The following is a 21,121-nucleotide window of genomic DNA, read 5'->3' as shown; positions in this document are numbered from 1 at the left end:
GCCCCTGGAAACATCCCAGTGGCCGCGTCACCGTGGCTTCCCCGGCTGCCTTTGGAAAAATCACCCCACCTCAGTCAGGGTGCCTTCTCTTTCTTGCCTTGGGGGTACCTTATCATCAGCCCCACCCCTACTGTGATGAGGGACCATAAAGCAAAGCAATAATTAGGTTTTTATACCGAAAATAGGAGAACTGATCTAAGCTGTTTAGCTAAATGTACACAAGTCCTGTGTCAACTCCCCCCTCAAAATTTAGGTGGATTTAAAGAGCACCCCATATGGATGGGGTATGAATAATCATAATGTAAATTGGGTTGTAGAGATGCTGGTGTTTGTCCTAAGCCAGAGCTGTTTGACAGATGGGCTAGATGATGGTCATGACAAGAGCAGAACCCTTAGATACGGGACTCCAGGCAGCAGGTATGAAAGGCGTCTTAGAGCTTTTAAGCGAACTGGGAGTTCAGAAAGCATGAGAAAATGGGAGAAAGCTGCATTAACAGCTACAGGGAACAGTCATTATAGAAAGACTTAAAAGCCGGACAGCAAGCTCAAGGAAGACTGTATTACCAGGAAGGAGACAGACTGGTTCAGGGAGATTTCTTTTCTAAAAGGAAGACCAAGAGAGTCTTAGCTAGTAAGGATTCGGTGTCTGGTCCGGAGAGGTGGACACCTGACAGTGCTCCCAGGCAGTTGACTTAGACTTTGGGGGGAAAAAAGGGGGAATTAGAAAAGCAAAATCAAAGAATCTAAAGACTGAATGTAAAGGTGCAATTTGTTCCTTGTCTAACTGGAAAGAAAACCAGGAATAATCACCTAAGAAATAACGGAATCAGCTATGTAAATACAGAATGGAAGAGCTAGGTATCATTTCATTTCAAAAAAAGGCCTGAGGATTTTTAGTGGACAGAAAGATAAGCATTAGTCAGCAGTGTGACCTGTCAGTAGAAAATAGCTAACTTAAACTGGAGATGAATTCACAGAGGAGCAGAATCCAAAGTAAAAGAGGTGACTGATTCCCTGGTCAGGTGACATGTAAAGTACTGTGTTCCATTCCAGATGCTGTATGTTAAGAGGGACATTGACAAACTGGAGTTGGTCGGGAAGAGGGTGTCTGGTGCAGTCAGAGGACTAGAAACGATGCTGAGGATTAGAGAAACTAGGGATGATTAACCCTGAAAAGAGAAAACTGGGAGTGGCACACATGGTAGCCATGGGTCACAGGTGTGGGCTGCATGGAACACCTGGAAAGCAGCAGTTGCAGCTATAGCAGCCCATACCCACTTGTTCACTTGAGCCTATTTCTATAGGCAAGAATATCACTTTATTGATCACCCAGTGATAGAGTGTAAAATTGGATTCATCTTTCCCAGGGATACTATATTCAAGTCACCAAGCATATCATCTGGTTGAGTTTCTCTCTTGTGGGTACACATGTGTGAGCCTCACAAATGTCAAAGTAGTGGATGATAAAATATAGCTCAGAATTATTGGAAAGTTATAGGAATAATCCATGGCTCTGTCTGCATTCCCCATTTGGAATTTCCCTTATCAATAAAAGACACACACACACACACACACACACACTTATTAAGTCACTTAATTCCCTGTGGCCATATGGTTTATTAGACATAACAACAATGCCAGGAAAATGGAGAACCTCCACCCAACAGTCTCCCAGATCCTTTCTACTGTTTCAAGACTCTTCATACTTGATTCCCCTTCACAAACTTGATGATCCATTGCCATTGGCCTACTAGTCGTTCTTTGAACTGCACATTTCATCTGACTCTGTTTCTGAAATACTTTGCCCCATCACTTCTAGCTCTTAAGTTTCTCTGGCTTCCTTCAAGGCCAAGCTCAATTCTCACCTTCTCAGGATGCCTTTCTTCCTTACCTGTGGCCTGTCCCCTTTTGGATTACCTGAATCTACTCTGTATGTATCTTGAATGTTCCCACTTATTTACATGTTGTTTTCCCCATTAGGATGTGAGTTCCTTGAGAGTACAGACTGTTTTTACCTTTCTTTGTATCCCCAAGACTTAGCCTAGTGCCTGGCACACAGTAGGCCCTTAATAAATGCTTATTAACTTGTTGACTCCCAACTTTTCTTTCTGGGGTACCTGTGTCAGGGCTTGATCAGGAGCATTTAGGCCCCCAAAGTTCAAAGATCAAAGGAAAAGGTCCTCATGTTTAGTCACCTCCCTGATGGTTTCACCATTGCAGTCAGGCTGGTCTCAGTCCTCCTGCCATCAGCAGCTACTGGAAGTAGAGGGGGCCCAATCCTAAAAGTCTACTTTAGCCAAATGTGGGGCAGAGAGCTCCAGTCTATGTGCCCAGTGCCCAGTGCCCAGTCTTTCCGCTCTCTCTGCCCCCCGGAAAGGGGGTGACTCTCAAAAAAAAAGTGACTCTCAGGGGCAATAGAAAAGGAGGCAATGGGAAGACCTGAGTTCAAATTCTGCCTCAGACACTTGATCACTTGATACTTACTAACTGTGTGACTCTGCGCAAGTCACTTAACCCCAATTGCCTGGCAAAAAAAAAAAGAAAAAAAGAAAAGAAAAGGAGGAAATGGAAAACTCTTAAAAACCTGCATGCCTCTGGCAACTTGTGGAAACTTCCTCAGTGTCTCACCAATCTATTTCCCATTACTGGGAACTTTAGGGGATCTAGTGTGTTCTGTGACAAGGACTGTGGTAGGAACATTAATACATCAAAGAAAGAGGAAAAATACAATATGCATAAAAATATTTGCAGCAGCTCGAGAAATGAAAAGGACATTCCTCGATTGGAAAATAGTTGAGGAAAAAGATGGTATCTGAGTAATGGAATATTATTGTGCCATAAAATGGAATTTCACAGAAAACTGGGAAGACCTCTGTGAAACATGCAGGACTAGGAGAACAATGTACACAAAGACAACACTGTAAAGGAAAACAACTTTGAAAGACTTTAAAACTATGCCCAATGCAATGGCAAACTGTAATTCCAAAGGACCCAGGATGAAGCATATGACCCCACCCACTCACTCACTCACTCACTCCTGCCATGGAGATGACTAAATTGCAGAAGGCAACATTTCTGGACACGGCCAATGTGGGAATCTATTTTGTTCGACTATACATATTTGTTATAGGGGATTTCTCTTTTTTTCTTTTTAAGTGTTTAATTGTGGGGAGAAGTAGGAGGTAGAAAAAATAAATGGTTATTAATTAGAAAAAAATAAGCTAGAAGGAAATAAATGAATGAATGACTAAACAAATACACATATGTACATAAATGAGACACCAGTACAGCTATCTTTGAGTGTTTGAAAGACTGTTATGTAGAAGGATTAGATATGTTTTACTGCCTGGTCATCTCCCCATCATGCAACCATGAGTACATTTTTCCAATCTCTCCTTTGTCCAACTCTAGTTCTGAGAACAGTATCAGTAATAAAGTCAAGGATCCTGTCAGGGACATGTCAGTCATTAGCCTATAATTCCCATCATCACTCTTTTTTTTATTTCCACGTCCAAAACACTTCTCTCCAGCCATCATTCATATAAATATACATGTATCTAGATATATACAGGTAGCTAGGTGGCACAATGGATGAAGTGCTGGGCCTGAAGTCACAAAGACTCATCTTCCTGAGTTCAAATCCAGCCTCAGACACTTACTAGCTGCATGACCCTGGGCAGGTCACTTCACCCTGTTTGCCTCAGTTTCCTTATCTGTAAAATGAGCTGGGGAAGGAAATGGCAAACCACTACAGTATCTCTGCCAAGAAAACTCCAAGTGGGGTCACAAAGAGTTGGACATGACTGAAATCAACTGACAACAAACATCTACGTATATATGATATATGTATATATATATATATATATATATATGTATTGGGGTATATGTGTATATATATGAGCATATAGATAGATATGGGGTATATATATGTATATATGTGTATGTGTATATATATGTGTGTATGTGTATGGGTGTATGTGTATGTGTGTGTGTGTGTGTGTGTATATATATGCTCACACTAAAGGCAGAGACCACCTTGGTTGCCTATATTTGCATCTGCAGCACAGAGCACAGTGCCTGGGACATAGCAGACCCTTAATAAATGCTTTTCATCCATTCTGTCATTCATTTGTCCCCAGAGAACAGAACCAGAAGCCATAAATGAAAAGCATTTATTGAGGGCTTACTATGTGCCCAGGGAGATACAAACATATAAGTGAGAAAGCTTCTGCCATTGGGCTGACATTCTAATAGTATGAGACAAAATACACAAGGGATTGGTAACCAGGAAAGGGTGTCTTGGTCTGGCAAGCCACTGGAATAGTGAGTGGACCTTAGGAAAGTTGATTGATAAGCCCTTTCCCAGAAGCAATGGTAGTATTAACTTAATTACAATTCCTAGAATAAGAAGTTGGGAGGGTAGGGTGGGAGGAGAGCAGCAACACTGGCTTCAGCACAGCTGATGGAAAGGACACAGCCAGTACACAGTGGCTAGAAGCGTGGTCTGGTGGGTCAGGGCGAGCCAGATATATCCGCCTACATGAGTCTGCTCTTTCCTATCAGGACAGCCCAGTCCTAGAGTGGGAGTTCAAAAACTGAGTTGATCAAGGCCCCTGGGGCATGGTTTCTGGAAGTTCATTGGTCCACAGGGTGTAAGATCAAGGCAAGTGGTAAGATGGCCAATAAGTCAGGTATGTGTGCAAGAGATAGCTCCAACAAGCTGACTGTCAAATTTTCACTGTGAGCAATTACACCTCAGAAATTAGCAACTACCACAAATCAAGGCTTGATTTATTGTTTTATTATCTAAATTAAAGACAGTGATGGAGAAAATGTTAATAATTCAAATTAAACTTGATGGGTTGAATATATTTTTTGGAGAGCCATTTGTTAAACATTATCAGCACACCCCCAGGGAGGATGCCTGGAAGTGATAGATGGAAGTGTGAGGCCGCATATAAGATATTTGGATAAACCAATCAAGGAAAAGCTGCCTAGCAATCAGAACTGTACCCCTCCCCAATAAATGAATAGATGGATGGATAATAAATAGATAATAAATAAATAGATGCCTCGCTAGGTAAGGAGTTGTCTGTCACCTGAGGTCTTTAAGTGAAGCACAGCTGACTCTGTGTTAAGATGGAGAAGAGGGAATTCCTATTCAAGTGCTGATTGGTCTGGGCTTACTGTGTGCCCAGTGAGATACAAATATAAAAGTGAGAAAGCCTCTGCCCTTGGACTTACAATCTAGTCGAGTGAGACAAACAGAGAGAGAGGAGTGGTAACCAGGCAAAGAAAGTCAATTGATAGCCCAGAAGTAATGATAATATTGACTTAATTCTTAGGTCCCTTCCACCTCTGAGGTTTTGATTCTAGAATCCAAGCAATGAATGAAGATTCAACAAAGCTGGTCTAAGTTAAGAGCTTGTGTACCTGTAGTTTACCGAATTTGTCTACAACTTACACTCTGAAATTTCTTTATGCTGTAACAATTTTTGGATTACAAAAAGTGGCTCATTGAGCATGTGCTGAATGAAAGAGGGGTTCCAGAAAGAGTCGGAAGGGGAAAGACTGGTCTCAAGGATACAAGGTCTCCAGAGTAAAACTCCTCAATTTCTTTGGCCCACTTTCTCACAGTGCTATCCTAAAGATGAGGCCTCCAAAGATTTCAGTTCATTTCTGGTAGAGTGCTCTAGGCCAGGATAAAGGGGTTGGGGGGGGTGGCCAATGTAATCTCCTCGGGTATAGCCAGTAAAAGAAGATGAACCAGTCGGGGCCCAGCTGCCCATGCTGTCCCTTTGCCAGAAACAGTTGGGGCCTGGGCTTGCCCCCACTCCTCTGTCCAAGTCTACAATGGCCTTTCTGTCTCTTGATCTGGAGGGGGGTAGGGGTGGAGAAAGGGGCTGAGCTGCTCCCCCCCATAGAGAAGGCGGATAATATCTCCAATGGGAGACAAGGGCATGGGCCCAAGGGCACAGGGTAGAAGACTGTCTTTCGTCCCCCTCCCCCCCCTTCCACCAGGCTTCAGAGCTGAGGGCTTAGGCAGCACTGTCCCCCAAATATATATACATGCATACATACACATATACCTACAAACAAGTTATAGGTCAGGTTAGGGAGAACACTGATGACAAAGGGTAAGTAAAAGTCAGGACAACCCAGAGGAAATCCCCAGGAAAAGATCACGTAGACAAGAATGCATTGCAAATTTATGCAAATGACCCATAACCTACCCACCAAGCCTCACCCCAAATCCACTAGTAAGGAAAGATCCTAGAAATCCTGTCTAGTCCAAGGCCTTCATTTTGCAGGTGAGGAAACCAGGACCTCGAAGAGTTTAAGTGCCCAAGATCACAGAAGGCAGAGCTGGGTTTCCAACCCAAGCTGTCTGACTCTACATCAAGCGTTCTTTCCACTGGAGGTCTCTCCTCCCTCTGACACCATCTCTCACTTAGCTGTCTTCCTAAAAGGCAGGTTTGACCATTCACCCCTCTAATTCAATAAACTTCAATGGCTCCCTATCATTTCCAAGATCAAATGTAAAGGCTTTTAAAACCCTCCACAACCTGGTACCTTCTTACCTTAAGAAGGCAACGAGTGGTTGGTTGGATACAACTTACTCGGGGTCTGCAGTCAAGAACACTCGAGTTCAAATTGGGCCTCGGACAATTACTAGTTATATGTGAACCTGGACAAGTCACTTAACCCCTGACTGCCTTAATTCCCTAAACTGCAAAATGGGGACAAATAATAGCCCCTACCTCCCAGGGTTGTGGTGATCAAATGAGGCAATATTTGTAAAGTGTTTAGCACAGTACCTGGCACAGAGTAGGCCCTATATAAATGCTCATTCCCTTCCCTTTCCAGGCTTCTGACACCTTACCCTTCTCACCTTGGTTTACTGTCCTGTGTCACTACCCTCCACCTCCCAATTCAGTGTTCTTTCACTAGCTCTCCCCAAGCCTGGAATGCTCCCCCTTCCTTCAAACCAAAGCTAAAATCTCATCTTATACAGAATCCTTTCCCAATCTCCCTTAGTGCTAATGCCTTCCCTTTGCTGACTGACTCCAATTTATTCTGCTGTCTTGTTTTTACATGGCTGTTCATGTTGCTTCCCCCATTTGACCATAACCTCTCTGAGATCAGGGGATCATCTTCTGCCTTTCTTTGCATTCCCCAGCACTTAGTACAGTGCTGGTACATGTTCAGTCTGATTCTTTGTGACCACATTTTTGGGGTTTTCTTGGCAAAGATCCTGGAGTGGTTTGCCATTTCCTTCTCCAGATCTCTGGTACATAGTAGAAGCATGCCTGTTGACTCGAAGACTTGCACTGAGCCAGGACTGGTAAAAGGAAATCATTGTAATAGTCCACACTGCTATGGAAACTTAAGGTGGACCAAGCCATTTTCCACACCCCAGGTATAATTGCCACTATTTCACAAGTGAGGAAACTTAAGGTCAGAAAAAAAGTACATCTCATGCACAAGGGTCATACAGCTACCAAGTGTTGGCTAGGTCTTCTGACTCCAACCAAACCCAGTACTCCATCTACTAAGCTCAACCTGCCTCGGGCTGTTGCTTCCACTTATTAAAAAGCACACAAAGCTCTCTGGTCCTTGGAGGACCCTAAGGAGGAAAGGGGGGACCAAGGAAGAGAAAGAAGGTTCACCAACATCAAAGGCCAGGAAGTCTTAGCTGTAAGATACAGGGTGGAGATGGGGGAGCCTTAGGCTGGGCCCTTTCCCCACTCCATTCTCAAATCATCAGGGCTGCCCTCCAGCCAGCTACCCCATGGAGACTTCTTGGATGTGGGTTTATGATGGCACACAGCTACTATGCCAGGCCCAAATGCCAGGCTAAGCAAAACAAATGCATGCCTTGGCAACAGGAGTCCCAGGAGAGTTGGGGGTCAGGGAAGTGGCAGAAGGGGGGGGTGTTTCTTAGTTTGATTGCGCTGATAATTTGATAAATATTTACTTAAGACCTGGTGCCAACCCTCAAAGAGTCTGTGATCTAGAATAATTTCAACAATTTCAGAATCCTGCACTGCCTGTTCTTTATGGAAGGAGACCAAAAGGTATGTGTATATATGTGTCTTTGAGGGTGTGGGAGTAGGAAACAAGGATCTCATGACCCTGTGCAATTCACTTCCTCTCCTTGGGTCATCTGCAAAATGAAAGGTTTAGACCAATTGTTCTTGAAGGTCCCTTCAGGCTCAGGATGGAGCAGAGGGTATGGGAGGAAGTAGGAGGAGTGATATGGAGAACAACATGAATGAGGGCTTGAGCCTGTGGGTGATAGATGAGGACAGGTTGGCTGGCTAGAGTAAGCACCCATAGAGAGCATTAGGGGTAAGGAGGGCTGGGAGGGGAAGACATTTGGTAGAGGGGCCGTGTTGAATAGTCTGGTTTTGATTCAGATGGCCAATAAGGAGCTACCATAGGTTCTTTATTGGGAGAACGAGATGAAAAGGCTTGTTCCAGGAAGATGATTCCTACAGCTGAGCTCCGGGCCTCCTCCTTTTGTCTGTCATGCGGTCCTCTACGGTTTTAGATTGGAAGCTCCCCATGGTGCTGGTGGTAGAAGTAGGGGTAACGACAAGGGCCATGCCTTTTTAGCTTTGGCACTGATAGGTTTGCCTCTCCTAACATCATTTCACTGACTTCAGAAAAAAGGCAGAAGAGAAGGAAGCCCCTTCCCCCACTCCTATGAAAAGCAGCATGTGCTCAGGCAGGTGGCCCTGTACATGAATTCCATGTGCCACATGCGCCTGGGGCAAGGGGCTGCCAGGGTGGAAGGGGGCAGGGGTGGAAACTGGGTGCTTGCCAGAGTGAAGCTCTATCTCTATAGCCCCAAAGAACTGGAGGACAGAGGACACTCTGCTGGGCAGTTGCCACCACCGGCCTTCTTTATGGTCCTCAATGGATCAGAGGTTTCATTGCCCCCAATGTCCAAGAGGGTCTGTGGCTCACCGGTGGGAGTGGCTGGGGCCTGGGATCAGATAAAGGCATCGGCCTTTTCAGCCAGATAGGAGGTAGAAGCCTAGGGGGTGGGGGAAGTCAGGACTGGCAGCCTGTAGGAAGTTCTGTGGAACCTATTCGCCTCCCTCCCAACAAGGGCTTAGGCTCTTGCACATGCTCAGTATGCCCCGATTTGTGGCAAAAGGCAGAACTGTACCTAGCACCCCCACTTAAAGGGCCAGTACCCTCCCTGGCCATACTTGGCATGTACAAGTGTGTGCATGAGTGCCCATGCCTAAGCATTCACACACCCACCTCCACATGCCCACCCACAGTCCCTCTTCTGATATTCCTCCACGAATGACAAGACAACATTTTTTTTGCCCTCCCCCATTACTGTCCTTGGTCCCTTCCAACTCTCTTCCTAAGCAATTTGGGCAATGTGGAGCCCCCAAGGCCCTAGTCTCTTCCTTCCCCCTACCCCATGTCTGTTTAACCTTTAGGGCAGAGTGGTCTTTGTTTAGGGGCTTTAGGAATCTTAATGGCCTGGACCTCAGTCCTTGAGATCTGATACCAATCCTATAAAAATCTCTTGGATATTTTCATATCCAAGTGTAGCACAAGTCTAAGACCTCAGAAATGAATTGGGAGGTGGCACCCCCAGTCTAAATATCCTGGAGGTTCTCTTGCTTTGAGTTCCCACACCTCCCAATTTAAGCCTGAGAAGGGCAGGCACATGGATAACAGAGAAGTATCTCTCTGTGAAGGGCATGGGGACAGAGAGTGGAAAAAATGAGGCCAAGAGCTCTGTGGGATTCCCCTGGCCTATCCCCAGTAAGCCCATTTTGCTGAGGGAGCCTCCATCACCAGATGTGCAGGGAGCAGGATCTTCAGTGCATTCCCTGGCATCAGAATAACATGCTTGGTTTTTAGGGTGCTGGACTGGGGGAAGAGAGGTGAAATGAGGCTGGCAGTGGTAGTGAGGAGGGCTGAGAACTAGGATGGTGGTTCAGGTGCCCCGCTGGAATAAAAAGATAACACAGCTCTCAGGAGTCAGGAAGACCTAAGTTCAAATTGTATGGCAGAGACCTGCTGAAAGTATGACCCCAGACAAAGTCACTTAGCTCTCAAAGGCTTGTTGTGAGGATGGAACTGGATACCCTAATGCAGAAGACTTTTCAAAACCTCAAATTGGCATAAGAGTAAGTTGCAGTCTTAATCTGAACTATGCTTAACCAGGTAGACTGTATAAGGAGTTCCATCTAAACCCCTATTTCAGCTTACAAAGCTTTTCTTCACCTTTATGAGGGCCGATTTACATTTCACCACCCGTGGAGCAGCTAGCTAAACATTTCCCAAAAAAAAAAGAGCCACCATCAGGTCATCTTCACAGTGGTGGGTGTTAAATGTTCTCTCAGAGTACTCATCTCTGCTAGTGATAATCTCATGTCTCATGTCTCTAAAATAAAGAAAGTGTTAAAAAAAAAAAATTCTCCCCTTATAGCCTCCCTCACCTATCTTTCAACACTGTATTACCATTCATCACTACCTCTGTCTACAACAGGATTTCTTCATCTTTTTTCTTGTGCTGCCCCTCTGGCAGTCTATGGACCTCTCCTAAGAATGATGTTTTTAAATAATGGAAAGAAATGCTACATTTTAGTTAGAGGTCAATGAAAATAAAAATGTAATCCCATCTAAGTTTACAGGCACCCACCCACCCCCAAATCTGTCCACAGTTGGTAGACCCCAGGTTAATAACATAATAATTAATAATAATAATCTATACAAGGTCCTTCAGTGCCCCTGTTCAGTCTTTCCTTGAGAAGTCCCCCATTCTGTCTTCAGGTGGCCTAGGCCCCTAAAATCAGGGTCCTGGAAGGCATGAGATCAAATCTGTCCAATATAATTTCTGCTCTACCTTCAACCCTGGGGGAACTGAGGACAAGGAGAGACAGCTTGCTCTGTGTCAAAGTGGTACTCAGGCATGGGGAGGCTTGGGAATCTAAATGAATAAGACCCTTCCTCAGGTCAGGAAGAGATCTTCCTTAGCTGTTCTTCCTCTAATGCTTTCCCTCCCTCCTTCCTTCCTCAAAGTAAGACAATTTGGTTGAAAAGGGCCTGACAGGGGCCTCTGCTACTGAAGCAAATGGGGGGTGGGGCCTTTAACAATCTCCCCAGTGGGGATGTTTCAGGCAGCTAGAGAGAAGGTGTTTGTGTGGGCCTGGAGGTGGGAGGCAGAGAAACAACAAGCTGGTCCCTTCTCTCCCTGTAATCTCCCCTGCTGTCAGCTACCCTTTGCTAAGGACTGGTCCAAATAACTCACCCTTCCTCCTCCCAGCTCTAATGGAAGCTTTCCATTTAAAGAGGACAGTTTAACACCTATGGCACAAGCAAGCTTACACAGATATGGGCTGGGGTACTGCTACAGTTATATAAACCATTCATCCCCACGTCCCTCCCCCACTTCTAGATCTACAGGCCTCCTCTAATACCCCACAAACACTAGCCTAAATCCCCTCGATTAACTCTAGCCAATTCTTTCAAACATAATTCCTTCAGGGTAAAGACTGTTCTCTCTTTCAGTCCCTACCTCCAACAGACTTCTTCAATGCCCAGAGTAATGTCTCCATCCCCCACCCCGAGGGATATCTTCCTTCAGCTACCCTTTGTAATGTCCTCTGCTTAGGTATGACTGCAGAGACAAGCCAGAAACTTGTCACCTGAGAATACAAATCCCTCAAGCATTTGTTCCCAAGGGCATAGCTTTGCTTTGTCTAGAAAACCCTTCGGGGGTAACCTTTGATACTCTGGGCCCTGGTGAGAGAATCTGTCACTGTACCACTGAACCACCCAGAAAACTCCCCTTCACCCAACCCTGCCCCAGGCAGGTGCTAGAGGGGGCTAGCAGTACCAGTGCTTAAGTCCTGGGGGAGTCAGCACCAGCTGACCCTTTGACTTGTCAGCAATCCCAACTATCTCCCTTTTCTGGGCTGTCTCCCGCCCAATACACAGTCTCCCTAATTACCTTCAGGAGAAGTCCCCTCTTCAGGGACTTTATGGGAGCAGGGGATTTTACAATTTGGGCTGAACTAAGTCTGGTCAATCTCCTGCTTTGGCTAGAGCAGGGAGCTAATGTGAACCCCCGGGCTCGTTCGTGAATAGGTTGATTCCTCATTCTGTATCTCATAGGATCATTACAATAAACCTTGAAGGAACATCAAGGCTAGAGTGGTACAGTGGAAAGAGCATTTGATTTAGCATCAGGGTACCAGGGTTCAAATTTTGGTGCCACTTACTTCCTGTGTGACCTTGTCATTTAGCCTTAAGTCATTTAACCTTGGTGGGCTTCAGTTTCCTCATCTATAAAATAAGAGCATTGGATCTGGCCCCTTCCAGCTTTAAGTCCCCTTGCCTCCCTTCCCTCTAATCCCAGGATGAGTTGGAAAGGACAGCCCTGCCTGAAGGGGCTGAAGGTTTGAGTGCATTACCAGATCTCAAAGGTAAAAGGTAGACCTTGATTTTGCTGCTCCCCTGCCCTAAGCTCCAACAATCAACTGAGTTGGACCTAGGGAAGAGACCCTGCCCCAACCTGGCTATTACATCCCACCCCCTTCAGCTTAAATTATGTACACTGTTTCAGACAAGGTGGGCAGGCTGATCATGGCCCAACTCTGCCCATTCTGAGCCGAACACGCCCCTTATAGCTCATACCTGACAAAGGACTGTCCCCACTAAAATGTCAGGATCTTTGCTGGAAGAGAATGTTTCATTCACTGCATCTGCATCCCCAGTGCCTAGCACATAGTAGGCATTTCATAAATGTTTGCTGATTGACTTAGGGGATGGATATCAGCTCCTCCTCTACTTCTGTGGAATATACTGCCTTTTCTATGGCTTCCCTCATTTCCTAGGGACCTACTATTTAAAAAGCATGTCAGAAGGCAGGAACACAGAACATACACAGAATCCCAAAATGCTAAGGTGAGGTCAAGGAAAGGTCACGGTGAGGGCAAGATTGGATACCCAGGACACCCAGTTTATCCTATTTTTGCATAGCTGGCAGGTAGGTGGCACAGTGGACAGAATGCTGGGCCTAGAGTTAGGAAGACCTGAATTCAAATCCTGACTCAAGGCACTTACCAGTTACATGACCCAGGCTGAGTCACTTAACTGCTGTTTGCCTCAGTTTCCTTATCTGTAAAATGGAGATTATAATAGCACCTATCTCCTAGGGTTATTGTGATGATCAAATAAGGCAACATTTGTAAGCACTTAGCACAGTGCCTGACAGTAGTAAGTGCTATATAAATGCTAACTATCATCATCATCATTATTATTGCATAGTACCAGGGTTCTGCTGTCAGCTCCATTTTCTTGAAGGAACAACAGAGGTGGGGAAATGGAATGGAGCAGGCCATTATCTGGGTATCTCTCCTTTGCCTAAGAGAGGTTACTGTTCTGTTTTAGGATGTGAATGATAATGGTCCTAAGTCCCTTAATTCTTAGCCCAAGTAGCCATTAACTCAGAGAAAGTCAGATATCCTAGGAGACTCAGGTGGGGCCCCAGCTGAATAATCCTCATCCCACCTGGAGGGGTGACAGGTTGGGTCTAGGTATTCTTTCACACTCGGCTCCTTCCAATGGAGGAGGCAGGGCACCAACCCAATGACCTTCCCCTAAAGGTCTCTCCATCTCACAAGGATATCTGGAGGGTCCTTCCAGACTCTATGGTGCAATACCTACCTAATTCCTCTTTGCCCTCATCAAGACATTTTAATTTTACTAAAGAAAAAAAAATAAAACAAGGGACAACAAGAAAACAAACTTAACTTGTCCTCATGGAACTTCTACTCTGGGGCAGCATGCTGGAGGAAGAAAGAGAGGTTCAAACCTGGAACTTTGTTCCCAGTGGTCTCTGTCCAGAGCTAGGCCTTGAGTCCCAGGGTTTGAGGGCAGCAGGGCTTCTCAGGAACACAGATGGTGCAACTCTCCTTGGATGCAGTGTTGGGCAGGTGAAATGAGTACAGAAAGCGTGCCTTCTCCTTGCCCCACCCTCCTACATTTGCTAGAAAGCCTCTAGTGTGCTACCTGGGGGGGGGGGTTGGGGAGAGGTTAGGAAAGGGCTCCCTCAGGTGCCCAGATTCTCTCTCGGGCTATCGCCCTCTTGGCCCCACATTTCGTTCTCCCGTCGAAGCCTCTGGTTCTCCATTTTCAGTCGCTCCACTTCAGCTGCCAGTTCCTGGGCCCGGTAACAGGGATGAGGACCCGAGGGGTTTCGCTGCTGTTGCAGTCGCCGGGTCTCCTCCTCAGCCCATGAGAGCCGTTTCTCCAGCTCTAAGTAGTCCCGTACCAGTTCTTCCTTACTTCGGCCCTGCAGGCTCTCCACATAGTAGTGCTCATAGGCTTCTGAGAAATCTCTTTGGAGGAATTCACCCTGGGCCTTCCCTCGATCATCAATGTCCCCAGTTCCCCCACCTTCCTCCTCATCTTCCTCTTCCCATCCAGAACCCTGGTGGGGTACCCCCTGGGGATTACCGAGGTCTGGTTCCTCCAGGTCATGGTCATCCATCAGGAACTGAGTGGTATTGTAGGGGGCCACAGCCTGCCCCTTGGCAAACATCTCCTCTCGAACCCTGGAGGCTCGCTGGCTTTGTTGGTCATCTCGCTGCTGCTTCTCTGCCCAGCTCAGCTCCAGGTAGGGCCTCCAACGGTGCCTTCTGCGTTTTGAAGACCGGCGCCTATGTTTCCTCCGACCTAGTGCCTCGGCAGAACCACAAGCTGGGCTCTCAGTCTGGGATATCCCATTCTGTCCACTGCTGCCATTGCTGGTCCTTGCTGGTTCCTTCCACTCCAATGGGCTGTTCATCCCAGGGGTCAGGGGCCTACAACCACCAGGATCAGAAGGCTCGGTTGGTACACTGGGGCTGGAAGAGATCCCAGAGTTCTAAGATTAAAGAGAAAAGAAAGGGAAGTGTGAGAGCTTAGACAATTAGACACTGACTGGGCTGTGGCCTTTGGATAAAAAGAGACAGCAGAGTGGAAGGGGGTATCCAGAGTTTGCACATGTTATGCAAAAGGAATAGGGACATAAACATGCAAACAAATTTGCAAAAAGAAGTAAGTTAAGAGAACAAAAAAGAAATCGGGCAGCAGGCAGGGAGAGGTGATCAATACTGGACAGTCCTATCCTTTTTATGAAATTCTATTTGGGGGTAGAAAAAGAAGATAAGTTGGGCTGGCTGAAGACAGATTCTTATTTTCTTTAAGAAGGGTGATTCTGCAGCAAAACCCTTCTCAGTGGGTAGCGGTGACAGTCTGGATGGAGAGAGAGAAAACAAATAATGAGAAAGGGTATTTTGTGGGTTTGAGAGACTAGAAAGTAATCTATTCAGCTGAGCATGAGTCTGTCAAATGAGGGGGCACTCCCTCATTTATGAGAGTGATGTGCAGGGATGTGAACTGCATTGTAGTGAACATATAAGGTGCATATGAGGGTATTCACAGTGTGCATGCATTAAATATGTTTGTATATACAACATATATATTATTTTGTGTGTGCAAGCCTACACATGGAGAATATGCTGGAGGTGTATCACTCTCAGTGAAGGGTTTATGTTTGTCCTTAAGAATGCTGGAGGGGAGCTATTTCAGAAGGACAGAGTGAGGGGATGTGGGGGTGTGGGGATGTCATGGGACTCTCTGCAACATATTAATTACCAATTCAAATGCACAAAAGAAAAGAACTCAGAGGGACAGACCCTGTCTCTGTCAAAGGCATTCCCTCCAAATAACAACATGGCACTGCTCCACTTGGGAAAAGCAAAGTCAGGTAGGGGACATTAGGACAGCACGTTTTTCCAAGCCCACCAGACAGGAATCCCTATGCAAACTGGTTTCTTCACTCCAAGCTAGCTTTACACCTCAAAATGCCTAATTGTGGCATTTTTTTCCTCTTTCAACACCTCCACCAGAAAGTCAACATTAAATATGAACCGTGGGCTGGTTAGGGGAAAGTGTATGTGGTGGGAGGAGGGGGGGTTTCCTATCAGGAGATGACTTAGCTCTGGGAATTCTACAAGGGGGTGAGCAGGGCCCAGGAAGAGGGGAATTGTAGAACATCAGAGACACAAGGGACCTTAAGAAATCACAGACTCTAAATTCCTCATTTTCCAGAGGAGGAAACTGAAGCTCAGAGTGGCTGTGGCTTACCCAAGATCACACTGATAATAAGTGGTACAGTCTGGCCTTGAGCCTAGGTCTCCAGGACCCTACTTAACTCTTCTTAAATCCAAAACAAACTTCAGAGACACCTTTCCTATGGGATTTAGCCCCCAGTTTCTACAAAATGGGGTGATTGGTCTGATATTTTCCCCCACATCACCAGGCCTGAGAGTTATGCCCTGGGCATGCTCTCCACATTATCCATGTGTCTGTCCCTTCCAGACATTCAAGGTCAGGACACAGGTCTAGGTCATTCCCTGCCAAGAAAGCAGACTTACCTTTGTCTCCTCCAGGTTAGCACAGGTTCAAGAAGGCTCCTACTTTCAGGAGGTTTGGGAGTAGTGATGGGGAGGATGTCTCTCCTTTCTCTCAAAACAGAGGGCAGAAGCTTCTCTAGGGTGGTCCTTGCTGTAAAGGAGAACAAAACAAAAGCCTTATCCTTAACCTCAAGGGGGGATTTTTCTCTGTCTACTCCTGGGACTCCTTGAGCAAAGAGAAGAGAAGCCATTTTGTGGCAGGTAAACCTGAAAAGAACTCAACAGTAGAAAGAGAACTGAGGCTGATGTCCTAGGGCCTGGGGGAAGTCATTCTATTGCCCAGCTCCCTCCCACACCCCAAGCTAAGTGACATCAAATTTAAACAGGGCTCAGAAGCATTTCTCCCCTACGGCCGATTTCCCAAACAAATCTGCCCGACCTCTGTGCCACCTACACCAGGATTAAGAACTGCTAACCCTCTGATTGCAGAACACTAGAGACTTGGATGGGGTGGGGGTAAAATCTGCCACAAGCAAGAGAGCCGATGACCAAGTCCTTAGTTTCACGCCTAAATTAATATGACGCTTCTCCGTATGCCCGATGTTTAAAGGTGGAGGGGGAAGTGGGTAGAATTGGCAAAGCAGGCCAGGCATCACCTGTGACCACCACCCCACTCTAGAATGTGAAAAGCTAGGTGGAGAGAGGCTAATGTATTAAAACGGAGGGATCTAAGGACAGTCAGAGCAAGATGAGAGGAATGTAATGAGTTTGCTAGCCAAGGCTAGTCTGGCTGCAATAGACAGGCCAGAGGGAGACCGTGGCGTGAGGACTTGTACACACAAGCCTTTGCTAAAGGGACATTTCCTCTGACGAGGCTTCCGTGACCACCGAGACCAGTTCTTTCTGACTGAGAGGTGAGAGAGCTGAAGTCACATCCCCCGGGAGGCCGAGCCTCTCCCATAGCCAACATGACAAGGGGTAAGGCGTCCATGCCTGTAAGGACCAGGCCCTGCTCCCTCTTGGCCCATGGCACCGGAAGTGGAAAGAAGGGGGAGGGGAAACTGGAGTCCGAAATGACGGGGTTAACAGCCCCGCGCATTTGGTAGCTGCATTCCCCAAAAACACATAATTTCCTGGAAAGGGTAGTGAGGCTCAATTCTACCCGATGACGAGATGGTTTGGGATGAGAGCTTTGGAAACGTAAACTGACCTATTTGTTGCCAAGGGCTGCCACGCACGACAACGGCCGCGTGCCTGCGCGGCAGCCCCTTGTCTGCAATTCCTATTGCCTAAGCCCTGTACCTTGCAGCGACTTCAGCAACAGCTCCAGCAAGTCGCAAGCGCACGAGGACATCGGGGAGCAGAGGGGGTGGGGCGGCGTGGGTGGGAAGACAGTCAACCGCGATGCCTGCTGGGGATTGTATTTTCTCTAGTCAGGAAAAGAGGACCAGAATCCCGTTCACTTCCACAGCCACGCCTTAAGAACGCCAAAACCCAGCAGGCCCAGTTCGGGCGCACCGCCTCTGGGTCTCTGATTGGTCAAGAGCGCTTGTCGCTATGTCCATCCTTATCACCATTCGCTGGTGACGAATCGAAGGCGGGGACACTACTTCCCCGACCCAGTTCAATAGGCTATCGATGGAGTAAAGCGTTCCAGGATTGGAAATAGATCCGAAAGTGGGGTGGGGGAGGGGAACGAAGAGTAGAAAACTGACCGGCGGGACGCGTCTGGAGCGCATGCGCGTGCGGAGGGATCCGCGGCCCAGGAGGGCGGGGAGGGGAAAGGAGGGAAGGGAGGAGGCCGGGAAGGCGGGCGACGAAGAGTCCAGGGCCGCCGCCATTTTGGGCTGGGAGGAGGTAGCGGAGGGAGTCGCTGCGCTGTGAGAGGACCCCCGTGGGGGGACGGGCCGGGCGCGGGGAGAAGCCTGGCCAAGCGGGGCCTGCTCCGGGGGATGGCAGGGAGCGGCCTCCGGAGGCAGAAAGAGGGGGGTGGTGGAGGAGGACCGACCCCCGGGCAGGGCCGGGCCTGCGGCCTCGCCCTTCACGGAGCCGCGGGTCTCCCTGCGCCTCCGCCGATTGACCCAGGGGCCTCGGAGAGGACCCCGACCCGGAGCGGGGCGGCAGGGGGGAGCGCGATAAGGCCCCCAGCCCTCGCAGCGCTCCCTGGGGTCTCACGGACAGGCCTAGCGGCCTGGGGAGGGTCCCCGGGGGCAGCCCCTCGCCCCGGCCCCGCCCGCCAGCCCAGTGCAGCTGCTTCCCTACCACGAAACCCTCCTGGAGCCAGCCAAGGGGTGGGGCGGTTAGAAACCTTCTGGAACCCAAAGCTTGGGGGATCTCCAACCGCGCTCGGGGCAGGACCTCCATCCCCGGCCAGCGCCAGCTTTCTCAGAACATCGTCCTCCTTTCTGCCTAGAACCAGCTTGGGGAGGGGAGGTGAAGGGGTAGGGGAGGACTCTGTAGTTTGATTTCCTTATACCCTCCTTTCCCAAACTGACACCCACGCATGTAACTACAAGTGAAGTCGGGGAGGGGGTCATGCGCCCCTTTTAAATACTGGGGACAAAAACCAAATACCCAGCTCCGGCACGTCTAGGAAATGAAGCGTAGCTGTCCGTTTTCTTAGGGCAATGGGACATCTGTTTGCATTTTGAAATCTGAGCGTAACGTTTGGCCCAAAAGCCCTTAGAGAAAGGTTTAGGAGTAGAGGGTGGGGGTGGGGGAAGAAAATTATTTCAATCCAGTCTATGCAAAGTTCTAAAATTAAAGAAATCCGTTTTACCAAACAAGGTGTAGGGTTGTGGGTTGGGAAGTATTTTGTGGCATCGGTTTCATTGTTACTAGGAGCTTTTTACCCGGCACTATATGTCACTGGAGTGATCTCTTGCTTGCGTGATCTTGATCCAGCCTTTGCTGCCACATAAGGGAGAATAGAATTTTGAGCTCTTCCCTGTGGCAACTGCATGATAAACCCAACTTTCAGTCTTCTCTCTCCCCGTCCCGATTTAATTGTATTGCTACTGCATCATCTGCCTAAAAAGTAAAGCTTTGATAACGGCATCACTAGCAAAAGCAAAGAAGATTATCTTGAAAGCTTGGCACAGAGAGAGAAATCAGTAATATTTGATGTTCTAAAATAACAGGTTATTTATTTGAAAAGTTACAGTTAATTTGATGCCAAGTTAGAACCTGAAAGTGGGAAAGATTTTCTGGGTGACTGGTGTGTGAATAGTGTTAGATTGTTAACTGCCTGATAAGCCTGTAGTGCTCTGTTCAATTCTCATTACCAGGGAAATTAATCATTCCAGTGGCTTTGATACTCAAGTAACCTAAATGAGCTCAAAAGTGAAGCTTATAGCTCCTATGGTACCTTTTAAAAAGTAAAAGGGTTTTTGGGTTGGGTTTTTTTTTTTTTTGAGAGGGTTGGTGGTGGTGCTCTAATCGTAGCCATTTTTCTATCTTCCAAAATTGTTTCCAAAGGATACTTAGAACTCCAAAAGCTGAATAACAAGATTTGTATTTTAATCCAGATTTGGAACAGCCACCCCACTAAATAGAGAGCAGTTCACTTGAATTGAATTCTCAATTGGCTCTCCCTTGGATATCAGTCTGTAGATGCCAGAGTAAAAAGGTGTTAGGAAAAAATCGTGTAGGATTGGGAATTTTAGAGCTAAGAAGTTCCTTTCTATATCATCTGTATAGGTGGTCAGTAATTGATGATTTGGGCAAAGGATGACCATTGTATTGGAATTCACTCCTATATGCACACATACTGGGTACCAACATTAATTGATTGTTTTTGGAAACCATAACCCACCTGACTGCATCTAAGGTCAACCAGTAAGCTGTTTAGAATCTCAGTAAGAAAACTAGAATGAAACTTTTTTAAATGGACAGAGCTTGAGACTGGTGGTTAAGAACTCCATGTTCTATTTCTGTCTGTGCTACCAACTTAAGTTTGGCTAGGTGACAGATATTAAAGATGAGGCCAAACTGCTTTTTTTTTTTTTTTTGCTGAGTCTAATGTTTACCCATGTTACATTATTTTAGGGGCTTTTTGATATGATACAAAAGTCATTCAGAACAGTTCAGTAGCCTGCTTCAAGAAAGTGTCATGGCAGCATCAGAAGTTCAGTCCAGCATTGGTGTTAAACAGTAATTGCTATTAAGTCCTGTGGATAGTGCCCTTTACCTTATGGCTAGGTCCTATTACTCTGGCTATGTGTAAAGAGAATATTGATCAGTGGCAAGTTTGAAATTTTTTCCCCTAGTAGTTCTTTGTTGCATATTTGCTTTTCTTATGATTACTCTTGCTCCTGTCTCCCAAGCCCCCCAATCTCCTATAAAATTATTCGAAGACTTTGTGCTTTAATAAGTACTGATGACTTTCCCCACACCCCACATGAAACCGTCTTGCTTTTTTTCCAATTCTCAAATGAGCTTCCAGGGTTGATCAGTATTTTCAGTGATGGGTATTAAAAGCAGGCTTCCAAAGTCATTTTTGTTTCCTGCTCTGACCTATTGTGGATGGAAAAAGTCCTAGTGAACAAGTGGTGTTGTCTTCATTAGTTTTACTTAGATGAAAGTGTTTGGAGCACTCTAATGCTCTGGTGTTGTCTTTAAAGAACATAATTTATGCTTACTGCAGACCCAGAACTTTTTAACACAACACATTGAACTAG

At 46.7% G+C, this 21,121-nt stretch overlaps 1 protein-coding gene across 5 annotated transcripts; it reads right to left on the bottom strand.

Moving 5' to 3' along the window:
- Positions 1-13,918: 13,918 nt before the first annotated feature.
- On the bottom strand, positions 13,919-19,772 carry HEXIM2 (HEXIM P-TEFb complex subunit 2). 5 transcript variants are annotated; one of them, XM_027873055.1, is made up of 3 exons: positions 18,751-19,772; positions 16,464-16,593; positions 13,919-14,888 (listed from the first exon to the last, which is right to left on the bottom strand). In XM_027873055.1, exons 1-3 carry the CDS (start codon positions 18,977-18,979, stop codon positions 14,093-14,095), a joined length of 1,155 nt encoding a protein of 384 aa, XP_027728856.1. In that variant the 5' UTR covers positions 18,980-19,772; the 3' UTR covers positions 13,919-14,092. The 5 variants fall into 5 exon arrangements, with proteins under 5 accessions (XP_027728856.1, XP_027728859.1, XP_027728857.1 ...); XM_027873058.1 differs by having other exon boundaries at positions 18,705-18,894; XM_027873056.1 differs by lacking the exon at positions 18,751-19,772 and adding an exon at positions 17,745-17,983.
- Positions 19,773-21,121: the final 1,349 nt, after the last annotated feature.

Source organism: Vombatus ursinus, unplaced genomic scaffold (assembly GCF_900497805.2).
Source record: "Vombatus ursinus unplaced genomic scaffold, bare-nosed wombat genome assembly UNPS02014801.1, whole genome shotgun sequence".
Taxonomy (NCBI): Eukaryota; Metazoa; Chordata; class Mammalia; order Diprotodontia; family Vombatidae; genus Vombatus; species Vombatus ursinus.
This window is presented reverse-complemented; position numbering and strand designations above follow the sequence as displayed.

What these genes read in the sequence shown, in the direction of transcription:
- HEXIM2 (XM_027873055.1), bottom strand. Translation starts at nt 18,979, where the DNA reads ATGACCCCCTCCCCGACTTCACTTGTAGTTACATGCGTGGGTGTCAGT. An exon ending in CAAGCTTTGGGTTCCAGAAG is followed by an intron (nt 16,594 to 18,750) that starts GTTTCTAACCGC and finishes TCTCCTTTACAG; the next exon opens with CAAGGACCACCCTAGAGAAG. An exon ending in CTAACCTGGAGGAGACAAAG is followed by an intron (nt 14,889 to 16,463) that starts GTAAGTCTGCTT and finishes GATCTCTTCCAG; the next exon opens with CCCCAGTGTACCAACCGAGC.